This window comes from Emydura macquarii, unplaced genomic scaffold, assembly GCF_026122565.2.
Source record: "Emydura macquarii macquarii isolate MOO-44397 ecotype Brisbane River unplaced genomic scaffold, CSIRO-AGI_Emac_v2 contig_3451, whole genome shotgun sequence".
In the NCBI taxonomy this organism is placed as follows: domain Eukaryota; kingdom Metazoa; phylum Chordata; order Testudines; family Chelidae; genus Emydura; species Emydura macquarii.
In genome coordinates this window covers 6,091,279-6,104,913 of record NW_027133588.1, presented here as the reverse complement: position 1 = coordinate 6,104,913, position 13,635 = coordinate 6,091,279, and the positions used below count along the sequence as shown (strand labels likewise).

Genomic DNA, 13,635 nt, shown 5'->3' with positions numbered 1-13,635 from the left:
CTCTCCCACAACACAGGCCCGGCAGCACACTGGCTAGAACGCAGCAGCCGCTCTCCCCTCCTGGCCCCGGCCTACTCCCACAATGTGGGCCCAGCGGCGGGGCACCCTGCCTGGAGCGTGGCATCCGCAGTGCTTCCCCCTCTCGGCCCTGCCACTTGGGCGCAGTGGCGCCCTGGCCGGAGCATGGTGGCCACTCCCCCCCCGGAGAAATACTAGGTGCCAGAATTAAATTTCTAGGTGCCATGGCGACCTGGCGCCCGGGGTTTGTCGAGCCCTGTCTTAACAGCAGGGAAAGTCGAGATTTCAGAGAAGACTTTTCCCAAGAATGGAACACACTATTCAGAGTGCCATTTATAATATCAAGTAGTACTAGAATCAGTTGCTAAAACAAGGTAACACAGGCTGGACATGATGGGGAGGACTGGTATGGAGGAAGAAATGGTCTAGCAACAGTCAGCAAGGTAGGTAATAAGGTTGGTTCTTAAAACAACCTCAGTATAAGAAGGCTTACTTAGCCCGTATGTATTTACAATACGGGTGCTTAAAAACGGGAATATTTTAGGTTAACAAGATGAACCTTAACTGCTGATCTTGGAAAAACATATTTTAGGAATTTGATTTCAGCACTAGAAAATGTCTCAAGAGCTATTCATACCTAACAGTATCACGTCCACAGCTCTTAATAATACTTCACAGCTGTCTCTCTGAATATGAGAACATGTCCATCCTTGCGGCACAAACTGGCAAATTTAATTAAGCTGCAGCAGCGACAAGATGCTGACTCAGATTTGCCAATGTAGGAATGTCAAGAAATTCTAGCAGTTTAAATTGGCTACATTCAGCACAGAATTAAATGGCAGCACATCAAGATTATTTCACTGTGCAGTGTCAAAATTTTCATCAGGTGCAAACCAAAATAATCCAACAGGGCCTTTCCATTCCTATTTACAGTTATACTTTATCTGAGCTAATGGTTTACATTTTTCCCCTTCACTTTATATAGTCCACCCTCTTCTTAGCTACAGCTTCCATGGGAAGGGAAAAAATACTGGTATCTCAGTTAAATGCTATCAGGGGTCCCTATATAGTGATTCACAAATTCCTGGCATATCCTTAAGAGTCTTCCTCCAAGATGCTGCTGTTGTCCCCTTCTAGGTCTTAAGTTGGATACCCAACTGCACACAACTCCCAGGCAAAATAGTGCTTCTCTAGATGTAGCATGATGACTGCTTTATTTCTATTCCATTTCTTTGGAGGTAGGGGATGAAGAGGACCATGCGGTGGATGTAAGCAGAAATGACTGGCACAATATGCCCTCATAGAAAATGCTGGGGATCACAGCTGGAAAAGAATAGTATAATTCCTATTTGGAGTCAGTTCCTTCTCCAAAGTCCACACTCCCCTGATCACAGCAATTCTTTAATTCTTATCTCTTTCTCTTTCTGTAATACCTCTCTGCACACTCCTCCCCCGACCCCACAGCAATCAGTTTGCCTCTACAGTGATTTTAATAAAATTAAAAACTGAATTTAGGCAAAAGAGAAATTAGGGACCATCTGGCTCAAAACATTGCTAACTGCATACAGAGTATTTCACTATTGGTCAGTGCTGAATTTCATCCAGGTCTTGGGAAATGCAAATACTTCCTACAGGATGTCTTTGTCTATGTGACAGGCAGCATCAGTCCAAGTCCTACTGGGCAGTGTCATATCACAATTTAGTGATAGGTCAAGGATAGAATAGGATCACTGTATTCCACAAAAGCCATTGTAGGCAGGGAAACCTGAACTCAGGTCTTGACATATATATGTAAATGAAGGAACTGATTTTCGAATGGTTGGTTTAATATCTATACTTGAATATCTGAAATATTTAATCTATACATATTCCAGTAATTATTTGGTTTCTGAAACAGGTTCAGTTATTTTTAAGAAAAATTAGTTAACCTATAAAGAAATAAGAAAATAGTGTCAGAAGACAGAAATGGATTAAAAAGCACATGCACACTTGTTTACTGAAGAGAGGGCAGATTGCTTGTCACACTCCCCGAACATACCAAACACCTCTCAAAACACTGTGCCCGCAAATCCGTATTCTGTTCATTTGGGATCCAGTGCTCTGACAGATAGCATGAAAACTCCCTTAAGCCATACAAATGCTAGTCCTACTTTATAACAAGTGTTAGCAAAACAACAAGAAGAAACAAAAGTTGTGGAATTAACATCACGTGTGCCAATATCACTGCTGCTTTTTGCGGCATCCCATTTCCCTGATATATGTAGTTTGTTTAGCTTAGTTGCTCTTTAAGGCAGTGACCTTGTCTATAAAGAGCCTAGCACTCTGTTGTATCTATGTAAATAGATAAGTCATACGACATGAATAAATGGGATTCTAACTCAGTCAACAACACCAACCCTCTCCAAAGTGAAATAAAGATGGAAAAACAGGGAGTGGAACAGAGCCAGCCTTGCCAAAGATACTAGGCCACAGAAAGCAGGATCCCCTGAAATTGCCAGTGAAGGGAGTTTTACTTAAGTTTTTCTTCTTAGGTATCAGTGTGGAAGCAGAGCACCACCCAAGGACACAGCAGGTCTCCTGCTTTATGAGAACGCCAAAAAGAGATGACAGAAGGACAGAGATGAATGCATAACTGTCAAACAAGTGAGTTTCCTCACGTGTTGGGTAACAAGGTTTGTTTTCCTTGCTGTTTTGTTTTTTAAGTCAAATAAGAAAAAAGTATGTTTTGAAAGGAAGCAGACAAGCAACACGGAATATTCACAACAGCTGAAAGAGAATACATACTTGTTTGACAAAATCCACAGTTCAGAGAGAGTTGGAGCCAATGAATATTTTTCATAAATGTCTCGTGAGAAAAACACTTCACCACCATTTTTTGGTGAAATATCCCTGTTTAAAAAAAAAAAAAGACAAGTACTTGCAATTCAATCTCGCAAAACACAACACTGACTCTATGACGAATGATATCCATATAAGGACAATATCTAAGTGACTGAACACTCACAGAATTTGAAAATTGATTCTCTGAATCATTAAGAAATAAAGCATACAAATTGGTGTGAAATAGGGGAGAATGTTATCTACATTGTTTGCCTCCTCCTCAGACAGATATAGCTAATCCAATATTTCATTTCAACACTAAAGTGAACAAGTTCCTCACAATCCAAAAGAAAGTTTATAGATAGGATGGGGGAAATGTCTAGAGCTGGTGAGAGACAATTTTACGGAGCCATATTTTGTTGGAATATTGTGGATCCATACAAACTGAAACATTTTGCAAAGTTGGGTCAATTCTGCTGGAATTCCATTTCGAAAATAATATGGAAACAAGTTCTGACAATGCTGAAAGATCCTGCTTTGACATTTTCAGAATGAAACATTTCAATTTTTTTCTTTTGAAATAATTTTTCATTTCAATATTTTTATTTTGTATTATACTGTCATAATAAAAATTAAGTCAAAATGTAAACACCACATCTAGATTTTACTGAAACAAAATATTTTGAACTCCAAACATTCCCCCTCCTCCTCCCCAGAATTCTCTTTCATTAAGGTTTTCCAAATGTTCAGGTTTTGCTCTGATTCAGAATGAAGTCAAATTTCAAAATCTTGAAATCCCTTAGGAAATGGCACTTCAGTCCTGCATACAGCACTGGTAATTTCTAGCTAAATAATTTAATTTCTTCTATGGTAGCTGCTCCATAAACCCATGATTTATGAGAGGTAGATCAACCTAAACATTCATTCAAATGAAGTAGGAAGTTACATGAGGAGGGTTTGTTTCTGTGTTTCTCTCAGTAGGAGAAAAACTCAAATGTAATCATCCATCATCTTAAAATCAGTCACTTCTCTTTTTCTATTGTTGTTCCCCACTTCCTCTCCAAAATATAAATCCATGTTTTGTTTATGTATTGTATCGCATTTCTGCCAGTCTTTCTTTGTCCACCTCTTGTTTTATAGGAGAGCACAAATGGGGACTTTTTTAAGATGCTCATTTTAGTACATCTTCATGATTCTATGCATCCCCAACACAGTTATAAGGACTCGTACTGCAGCAACTTTCCCTCCAGCTCTGAAGACCACTAGTGCTGTTCCTTCACTGTCCAACGGGGAGGAAAGCTGCTCGAGATTAATGCAAGATCTGGATCCCCAGAAATAGTGCACTGTCTTCATGTGGTTCCTACTCCCTACTGGCTTAGGAAATGAGGGGCCAAAATGAGTTCTAAACTTTGATATACTAACAAGGCTTTTCTGAATCCCTTCTCCCTCTCCATTTGTCTCATGTTCCTTTACTCCCTTCCATCAGAAGATCACACCTGTCTTCAATCATATAAATCACCACCAGCAAGGCAAGAGAAGCAGTAGCAGCAAAATAACTGTGATGACTCTAGTTTCTTTCTCAGCTCCTAACCTGGTCACTGAGGAAGGGCTAAGTGTGCCTTTTGCTCCTGCTAGGAATATTCAGAGAATAGGGCACAAGAAAAACAAACAGTTTTATTTTTACCTTCTTTATATATCCACAGCAGAATTGAAGGGCATTGCTAGTATTTCTGCACCTACTGGTCCAGAAGGGTGAGTGCAAAAACTAGCACGATTAGGGGACACAGATCTGCATATGTACATCCACATAGGAATAATATTACCTGACACGGATATACAGACACATTCTGCGGTGACCTGTGGCAGTGATTTAACAAAGCACAGCAACATTACTCAACAGATTAGCAGAGAAATGAAGAATACTCTAACTGAAACTGCAAGGGGAATTTAGTTAGGTAAATGGAATTACTTGGACACCAGAATCAACATCACTATTCTTGCAAAGAGTGTCATAACATCTAAAAAATAGAGTATAAATCAAAACTAGTGCAGTCAAAATTTTCTTAACAAGCATCAATAAAACGTAAGAACTGTAAACGGTCTACTTAAAACTTGCTAGGCAATTTCAGGTGGACATAGTATTTGTCACTTTTCACCTTAAACTGTTCTAGGTTATTGTGCGCTGTTAAATAGGTGTCAGATTCCATGCTACAGGTGGATGTGGAGATTATGTATAATAATTTAAAAGTGCTTTAGGAGTCTTCTGAAAGAAGTAATGCAAATAATTATTATTTCTTCCTCTCTCCTCCACTACCTGATAAATAACCATTGTAATTACCCTTGATGCACTACCTACCTACCTAAAAGATGTCTGGTAAACTGAAAAAATAAGCTAGCTGGTTGAGATTTTGTCCTAAACTTCTTGTCCTATTGTGTAGAGTTAGTCTGACATATTAAACATCTCCTATTTTTTTTCACCTCAGTGGTGGTTGTATTTCATTAGTGTGTGATTTCTTCATGAAACAGAGAATTCGTACAGCACCATGGCATTCTCTAAGATAAAAGATTGTAAACATTGGCCCTGGTCTTGCAAAGGTTTATGCATGTGCGTAAGGTTAAGCACCTGCACAAATCTTTGTCATGTTAAAGCTGTAAAATCCCCTTGTTGGTTTGGGGATTAGAATAGACCAAACGTATCTCCTGCGTGTCATAAAAGGCGACTAAAAGGAGCTGGTGGCAGGAAGGGCATCCGGCTGTAAAACTAACTGCCAAATCAATATGGTTTATATGGTGAACGGGCTACCACCCAGTGAATGGGGGAGGTTAAGGAAGCAAGTTCAAAAACACATGAAGATGGCTTCCCACATTCAGGGTTGCATAGGGAATGGGAGGCACCAGTGAAAATTGAAGGAGGCAAAATCAAACAGGTAGAAAGCTTCAAGTACCTTGGATCTGTGGTACAAAAGGATGGTGGTAGGGGTGCAGAAATAAAGCAAAGAGTACAATCAGCATGGAACAACTGGAAAAATGTAGAGGTGTGCTTTGCGATAGGAAAACACCAGTTAAACTGAAAGGGAAGATATACAAAACTGTTGTGTGACCAGCACTAACATATGGTGCAGAAACGTGGGTGACAACGTTAAAAGAGGAGACTAGGCTGAATGTGAATGAAATGAGGATGCTGCGATGGATTTGTGATGTCACAAAGAAGGATAAGATAAGGAACGGGTACATTCGAGGGCCTCTGAACGTGATAGAGGTAGCAACAAAGTTGAAGGAGAAGAGATTGAGAAGGTATGGACATGTAATGCGAAGAGGCGAGGACCATGTGACGAGAAGAGTGTTGGAAATGGAGCCCCCTGGACCCCGGAAGAGAGGAAGGCCAAAGATCCGTTGGACGGACGTGCTGAAGAGAGACATGGAAAGTGTTGGACTGAAGAGAGACGCTACACAAGATCGTATCGGATGGAGAAGGACCATAATGAACCTTTCTGGCGACCCTGCGTAGTGCGGGAAAAAGCTGGAAGAAGAAGTCGTCAACGCTGTAAAAGGCAAGCATCTCGTTGTATTGACCGGTAAGGTCACTGGCTCAGCTGCATGCTCTACTGATAGACGACACTTTAAACCACCGGGGCGCTGGTGCTTTGTTCACCGCTGCCCAGCCCCACCCCGCCCCGCCCGAGGGAGGCGGCCAGTGCAGACGGCTGCCGGCGCGCTGCGGGCGGCACGGCCTACTCCGCATTCGTGCCTCTTCACGGCAGGCGGCGGGCACCACTGCGGGGCGTGAGACGCCGGGCAGCTCCCTGCGGCCCCTCCCCGGCGACCGGCGACCGCCTCCCGAGGGCGGGCAGGGCCCGCGAGCACCGGGCCAGTGGGAAACGCGCTGGGGGGCGGGGCCAAGGCCGAGCGCGGGCAATCTGCGGGGGCGGGGATAGCGGCTCGCGATGGCTCCGAGCTACGCCACAACCCCGCGGCGGCGCCTCAGAGCGGCCCGCTCCCCCCAGCACAGGCAGCGCCGCCGGGCTTCGTGCCCGCGCTAGCCGCCGCACACAGCGCCGGGCCGGGTCGGGCCGGGCCGGGCCGGGGCGGCGAGACACAGCCACGTACTCACCAGGTGAGCAGCTTCTCAGCGGCCTCCATCTTGGCCGCCGGCAGCGGCGCTTCCACGCACCAAACCAAAGCCCCCGCTGCCAGGCCGCGGGCCGCCCTCACCACGCTATCCAATCAGCAGCGCGCACAGCGCGGCCCCACGTGGTGAAGGCAACCAACCAGAGAGGAGGAGCTCGAGCTGCCCCGCACCTGTAGCCGCGGCGGCGTCACTGAGCGGCCGTCTTGGGTGAGGCGCCGCACGCCCACTCCCCCCCTCGGCGCCCTGGGGGACTCTCAGGCGGGGAGACCTGGGGCTAGAGGACGCCTCTGGGCTTCCGGCACGGCCTGGCCCGGCCTCTGTCCCCGGGAGGGGAGGGGCCCGTACGGCACGGCACGGCACGGGCCGTTCCCTTGGCGCCCCCTGCCGGCGCGGGCTGGCCCAGCGCGTTGGCGGGGGCCGAGGCGGGAGCGGGGCACCGGCTGCTTCCTGCCGCGGGGTGCAGCGGCAGCTTGGCTCGTGGCCGGGCGTCACTCTGCGGCTGCGCTCCGGCAGCTGGCGGGGAGCCCCTCACCCTCCTACGGCCCTGCCCTGCCCGCCCCTGCGGGACAGGCCCTGCCCTAGTGCCGGGGGCAGAGGGACCGTGAGGTGCCCGTGCTCACGCAGGCCGGTGATGAAGCGGCGGGGAAGGCAGGGCTGTCCGGTCCCAGGCTCGCACCCGACCCCTGACCCGTCCTTCCACGGCGAGCCACGTGCAGCCTGCCCGCCCTCAGCTGCACATCTCCGTGTGCTGCTCATCCTGCTCTGTTCCCCCCATTCCCTTGCCCACAAGCACGCCCCCTACCCCTAGTTCCTGCCGGCTCCTGTGTTCAAAGCCTAGGTGCTGTCGAAAGCTTTAGCAGAAGTCCCCTTTTCAGCAGAGATTTAGGAACCGAAGGCTGTGTGTACACTTACAACATAAGTCAACCTACGCTGGATGGACTTACAGCCGCCCAGTGGTGGCTGCTGTCTGCACTGCCCTTCTCGGGTCCCTAGCAGCACTTCCACTGACATAAGGAACAGTGGGGGGAGCTGAGCCTGTCTCACCGCTCCCTGGGGGTTCCCCAGTCCCAGCCCAGGGCCTGGGGAAGGCACCAGGGACTTCTAGCCTTTCCCAGCTGGAAAAAGGAGAAGCACTCAGTCTTCTGGCCCGGATCCCAGCCCAGAGTGGAGACCAGCAGCCTGGGCTTCTCCCTAGGCTCCCAGCTGGGGCAGCCTTCTCAGCTACAGGGCTGAGCAGTGAAATTGACATGGCTGCCCATACCTCAGGGAGCAGGAACCAGCTGCCCTGACATGGTGCAGCCAGGATTGGGCTTGCTTGTCAATTTCACCACACCACTAGAGCAGTGAAATTGACAATGACAGCCTCACAGCTGATGTAAAGGGGTGCAGTGTCTACATTGACAACTGCCTCACCCTAACTGTGCTGACAAAAACCTTACATCTCTGTGGAGATGGTTTTATTTTGTTGGGGGAAAAAAAGGGAAGTTTTGTCAGCCGGGGGTTGATTGCAGTATGTACACCAGCTCTGTTTTGTGGATCAGAGCTGATTTTGGTCAACAAAACTCTTGTGGAGACCAGGCCTAAGTCACATTGAAATTCAGGGGTACTGAGACTTCTAAGTCACTTGAGATCAAATTGAGTAGCAAATAAGGATATTCTGCACTTACCACAAGTGTTCAAAATCATGGGGGGTTTTTAAATAATAAAATTTGGATTCTTTTTAATTGCCTTCTGGTTTCTGAGCTTCTAGGATGAACTTGTTTGTTTCATGTTTTCAAGCTTTTCTCTGCAATGATGAGGGCTAAAAACTTCCTTTGGAAAAAATAAATGCTGAGGCTTTTATATAATGTTCTGATTTCAGCAGGTGGGGCTTAAAGAAAACAGCAAAATGACTAATGGGGATGGGATAGTGGTCTATAAAATTATGAATGGTATGGAGAAAGTGAATAAGGAACTGCCATCTACCCCCTTCACATAACACAAGAACTAGAGGGTCACATGAAATTAATAGGCAGCAGGTTTAAAACAAACAAAAGGAAGTACTTTTCCCCACAACACATTGTCAACATGCTAAACTCTGCCAGTAAAAGTTGTGAAGGCCAAAAGTATAATGGTTTAAAAAAGAATTAGATAAGTTGATGGATGAGAAGTCCACCAGTGGCTAATAGCCACGATGGTCAGGGAAGCAACCCCATGCTCCAAATAGTCCCTAAACCTCTGGCTGCCAGAAGCTGGCATTGGATGACAGGACTAATCTAGTGATAAATTGCCCTGTTCTGTTCATTCCGTCTGAAGCATCAGGCACTGGCCATGGTCAGAAAACAGGATACTGGGCTAGATGGACCATTGAGTTGACCTATTATAGCCATTCTTATGAGTTGGCAACAATGTGTTATGTATGACCTCCAGCTGATACACTAGTACAAAAATGAGGGAAACTTCAGAAATAGTTCCCTTGTTATGGTTGGGTTGAATTTTGCACTTAAAGCAGGGGGTCATCCACTGTGAATAGAGAGCATCCATATCTAGCCTAATATTACAGCATTTACACTTTGAATACAGAAAGAATTTTCTGAGAACTTACAGGTAAATTCATTATAGGTAGGAGTTAAAATTAATTTTAAAATAGGTCTTTTAAGCACTTTACCATTCTGTGTCAGCCCATTTCTTTGTTCTGAATGATCTTAATAATGGAATAATACAAACTCTTTCAACTCCATATGTAGTTAAAACTCTGCGATCTTGTGCATAACCTGAAGTTCAACTTTTTTTTTATTAATGATCATTTTTTGCTATTCTTCATAACTGAAAGTTTCTTCTTGAATACAGGCTGAGCTATAATGTTCTTCTATAGTGAATTCCATGAAGAATTGCCCTCTTTCCATTGTTACCTGGTGTGAGGTTAGGCTGCCCTTTGCAAAAATGTTCTTTCAAAATGACCACCACTTCCCGTTATCCCTCGGGGGAATGAGTGCCCCGGCAAAAGAGTATGATCCTCTGACAGCAACTTGTATCTATCAGAGCTTATCCGTACACACAGACCCAGATAATGCATAAGACTGGGACACCATGAGACTAATGCAGAAGTCAGGGATATAACTCCAGAACCGAAAAGTACATGATTCCAGATCCACTCTGCCACTGTCCCCACAAAAACATGCTCCTACTGCTGTGGGTAAAATGGCGGGCTTCAAAAAGGTACTTGGCGTATCTGACTTCTGTCCTCCCTGTTCTCTGATATTCCTTGTTGTGCATGGCAGCAAGTACAGCTCTGATGTACATAGCCGGAAGTGCAGGTGAGATCCTGCTAACCCAAGCTTTTTCTAGTTGCTGCTCAGACAGCACTCAGCTCAGTCATGGACACTAATGATGTCAGCTTTCTCTAGTTTTAATGTGATATTCTCTCCTCTGCTGACTGGCTGTTTTCTCCAACTCTCTTCTCCCTTTCCCTCACAGTCTCTTCATCTCAGCCTTGCTCCATATGTGCTTCTCATATCCTCCCTTCTTCCTCTTCAGTGTTCCCTCTTTCTTCCCTCACCTTAACTATCTATCTTATCCCTGCCTAACTAAACCCACTCAAACATGAAATAATAAAACAAAGTGACATTTGCTGCTATCACATTGTTCACGCTGCATGTGTGTTATATCCCTTTGCCTACACTTCCTGTGTCTTTTCTATTTAAACTGTAAGCTCTTCAGGGCTAGGACAGTCTGCTACTTCAACTGCCAAAGCTTAGCACAATGGACCCCCATTTTTGGTTGGTCTCCCGGCATTGCCATAATAAGGATGATTAAATAATAATAATGAAGCACAGGAACCTGTGAGAGGAAGGACTACAGGGTAGAGTGGGAAATCATTCACTAATCCATCCTACCATGAAGGTGTATTCAACAGAAATGTTTGGAACCACTGGCCTATTCCGAAGTGCAGCCTGACCCATTTATTCTCGGAGCTAGAAATCCCTTTACAATTTCAATCCTGTCAAAATCCCCAATAATCATTTTTCTGGTGTCAGAAAGCCTAATTTACATCAGTTTCTTTCCACTGAGTTTTTATTTCTTTCACCGGAATAAAATGAATTTTGACTGAACGGTATTCTCATAAGTCATAGACAGTTAAACCATTGAAACCACAGTTAAACCACTCGTTTCAATGGTGCAGAAGCAGACACTAATAGCACTAGCTAGAGTAAGTAAACATCTCAGCTGCCAAAGCTTCCCCTTCAAAGCTCTGTTCATGCATATCATTTTTTATTCGAACCAGCCTGTTATTTCAGTCTTGGGCCTGGTAGGAGGAAAGATGGCCAGCTACTCCACATTTCAGTTCTGTGCAATCTTATCTTGCTCTTCTTGGCCCAGATCCTCAAAGGTGTTTAGGCTCCTAGCTTTCATCCATTTCAGCAGAAGTTAGGAGCCTCAGTACTTTGACAATCTGGGCCCTTGCTTTGTGAGTATACATTAGCAGAGTCTATAACTCCATGTCACATCTATTTTTCCCACAGGACCCATGCCTCATTCAGTTCACAGAATGGACCTTCTCTGTGGATGAATCAGTGTTATATAGTGATGGAGGTTGTTGTCTGTAGGACCCATGCATCGTTTGTTGCAGAAGTGAAGGTTTATAATGACTGAGGCAGAGGACTGCATGAAGAAAATGGTTAAAGCAGTTAAATGCTGCTCTGGAGAGTTAGATTCTATCCTGGCCTCTGCCACAGAATACCTTGGTGATGCTGGGCAAGCCACTTAAACCAAACTTTTCACAGGTGGTCACAAACTGTGCACGCCTCCATTTTTTTTTGGTGCTTGGCTTGACACCTGGGTTCTGATTTGCTGAGCACTCACAGCTGCAAATGGAAGTCTTGGGAGCTGTTTCTGAATATATGAAGTGCTATGGGCTAAGTACTTTGAAAAATCAGGTCCGAAGTGTCTCAAATTTGGCACTCAAAAATGAGTGCATATTTTTTACCTTAATCTCTCTGTGCCTCGGTTCCACAAGGGTAATATGGGGACAACAATACCTTCTCCTCTCACAGAAATGTTGTGAACAAATATATATATTTGAAGCACTTCGATATTATAGTGATGAATGTGATAGAAAAGCTTGTGAGGAAATGAATAATTCTGTCTTCAGAGCAGAGTTTGGATAGTGTGCAGTAAAAAGAGCATGGGCCACACATTAAACAAGGAGAAAACTACATACTGAATAGCATCCGTCCTCTGTATTGAATGAGGTTGGGGTCCTATGGAAAAAATAATATGTGATCATGTAATTAAAGACAGTGTCATAATGGATACGTACAAGAGGGCTGAATTAAAGTTGCAGAAGCAACATTAATCCTGGCATTTCCCAACAGTTCAGTGCTTAACTTAATAATGTTCTTTTAAGGTAGTTTTTTTGTGTTTAGTAAATAAATATGGTGCCTAGGCAGAAGTAGTGCTGGCTTTTCCACAATGCTACATCTATATACCTGAACCTGGACAGACTGTCTCATCATTACAGGTCAATGTTATTCTAGGATAGCAGACACTTGGATTCCAATCCTCACAAGTGTTTACTCTCACACTGTTGACATCTTTGTTATTGCTGAGTCTATATGTATCTAATGATTTAGTGGGGGCAAGGACATGTGCACCCAGGTTCTTTACTATGTCTGTCAATGTCAAAGGGTCAAATACTAACAAACTCTATAGAGGTTTACTCGTTCAACAAAATCCACCATGACACATCCAGAACTTGACCAACTGTGTACCTCTGTACAGCCACCAACCAATAAATTTAACACAAAGCAGAAAATGAATATGACCCTAATGTCAAAAAATAATAAGACAAGTTTTTCCTTTAGAAGCTGAACTTTTATTACAGGATAACAGTACATAAAGCACATCTAAAATCGATGTGTTCAATGCACTTAATAAAGGTAATGTAATATTAAAGGTACAAGTTTCTAAGTACAATATAACAACATTCATATTAGAATGAAAATTGGAGTATTTAAAAGACAACATTAAATCTCTTATTTTTACAGTTTTATTTACAAAATGAATTAAAATAGTTTTTTCAGGACTCAAAGTAAAATAAACTGTTGAATATAAGCAGACTATTGTAAGAGTGAGTTTAAAAGAAGAGCCAAGAAAGTGAAAAATTAGGTGATCATGGGTAAAGATCATTAGCAAAGTTTTAGTACAATACCATTTTAACATTTCTCTTGATGGCTTACATTTTTATTGTGGCTAGAAAAGGAATTTTTACATACTGTACATATAACAGACAGCGCATATTTTCATGTACAGTATAGCTTCATTTAAATTTGCATGTATTTACAAAAACTGAGTGTATTACTCAGTGAGGTTTGTGAAGTTTATGTGCTTAATCATCAAACCAACACACATTTGTAGTCAGCATTTATTCTGGTCTTTTTACTTAAAACATTTAGTTACGGGAGAAAATATAACCATACGGTTTTGCATAATTTATATAACAACTAAACCTAAACCATCAGGGAGAATATTTTCCTAACATCAAGTTTATGATATATATTGTAGTAGATAAAAATTTAACAGATCCTCCATTTCAGTTTGAAAGTATCAAAAGATGACGAAAATCAACAAGGGATTTAGAAATAAAATCGTCACGGCTTGTATTTAAATAAGACTAACTCTGAAGAGGT

General features: G+C 43.7%; 1 protein-coding gene across 5 annotated transcripts in view; it reads right to left on the bottom strand.

Moving 5' to 3' along the window:
• ICE2 (interactor of little elongation complex ELL subunit 2) overlaps positions 1-7,888 on the bottom strand; it is a 46,359-nt gene extending 38,471 nt beyond the window's left edge. For 2 of the 5 annotated variants that reach the window (XM_067534744.1, XM_067534747.1), the window contains exons 1-2: positions 6,950-7,888; positions 2,803-2,907 (exon numbers count right to left, since the gene is read on the bottom strand). In XM_067534744.1, coding sequence (XP_067390845.1) covers positions 2,803-2,907; positions 6,950-6,978 — 134 coding nt within the window. In that variant the 5' untranslated portion in view covers positions 6,979-7,888. Of the gene's footprint in view, positions 1-2,802; positions 2,908-4,661; positions 4,696-6,325; positions 6,485-6,949 lie in introns of those variants that run through there. The other 3 variants (XM_067534745.1, XM_067534749.1, XM_067534748.1) reach the window with 3 other exon arrangements.
• Between the last annotated feature and the right edge of the window lie 5,747 nt (positions 7,889-13,635).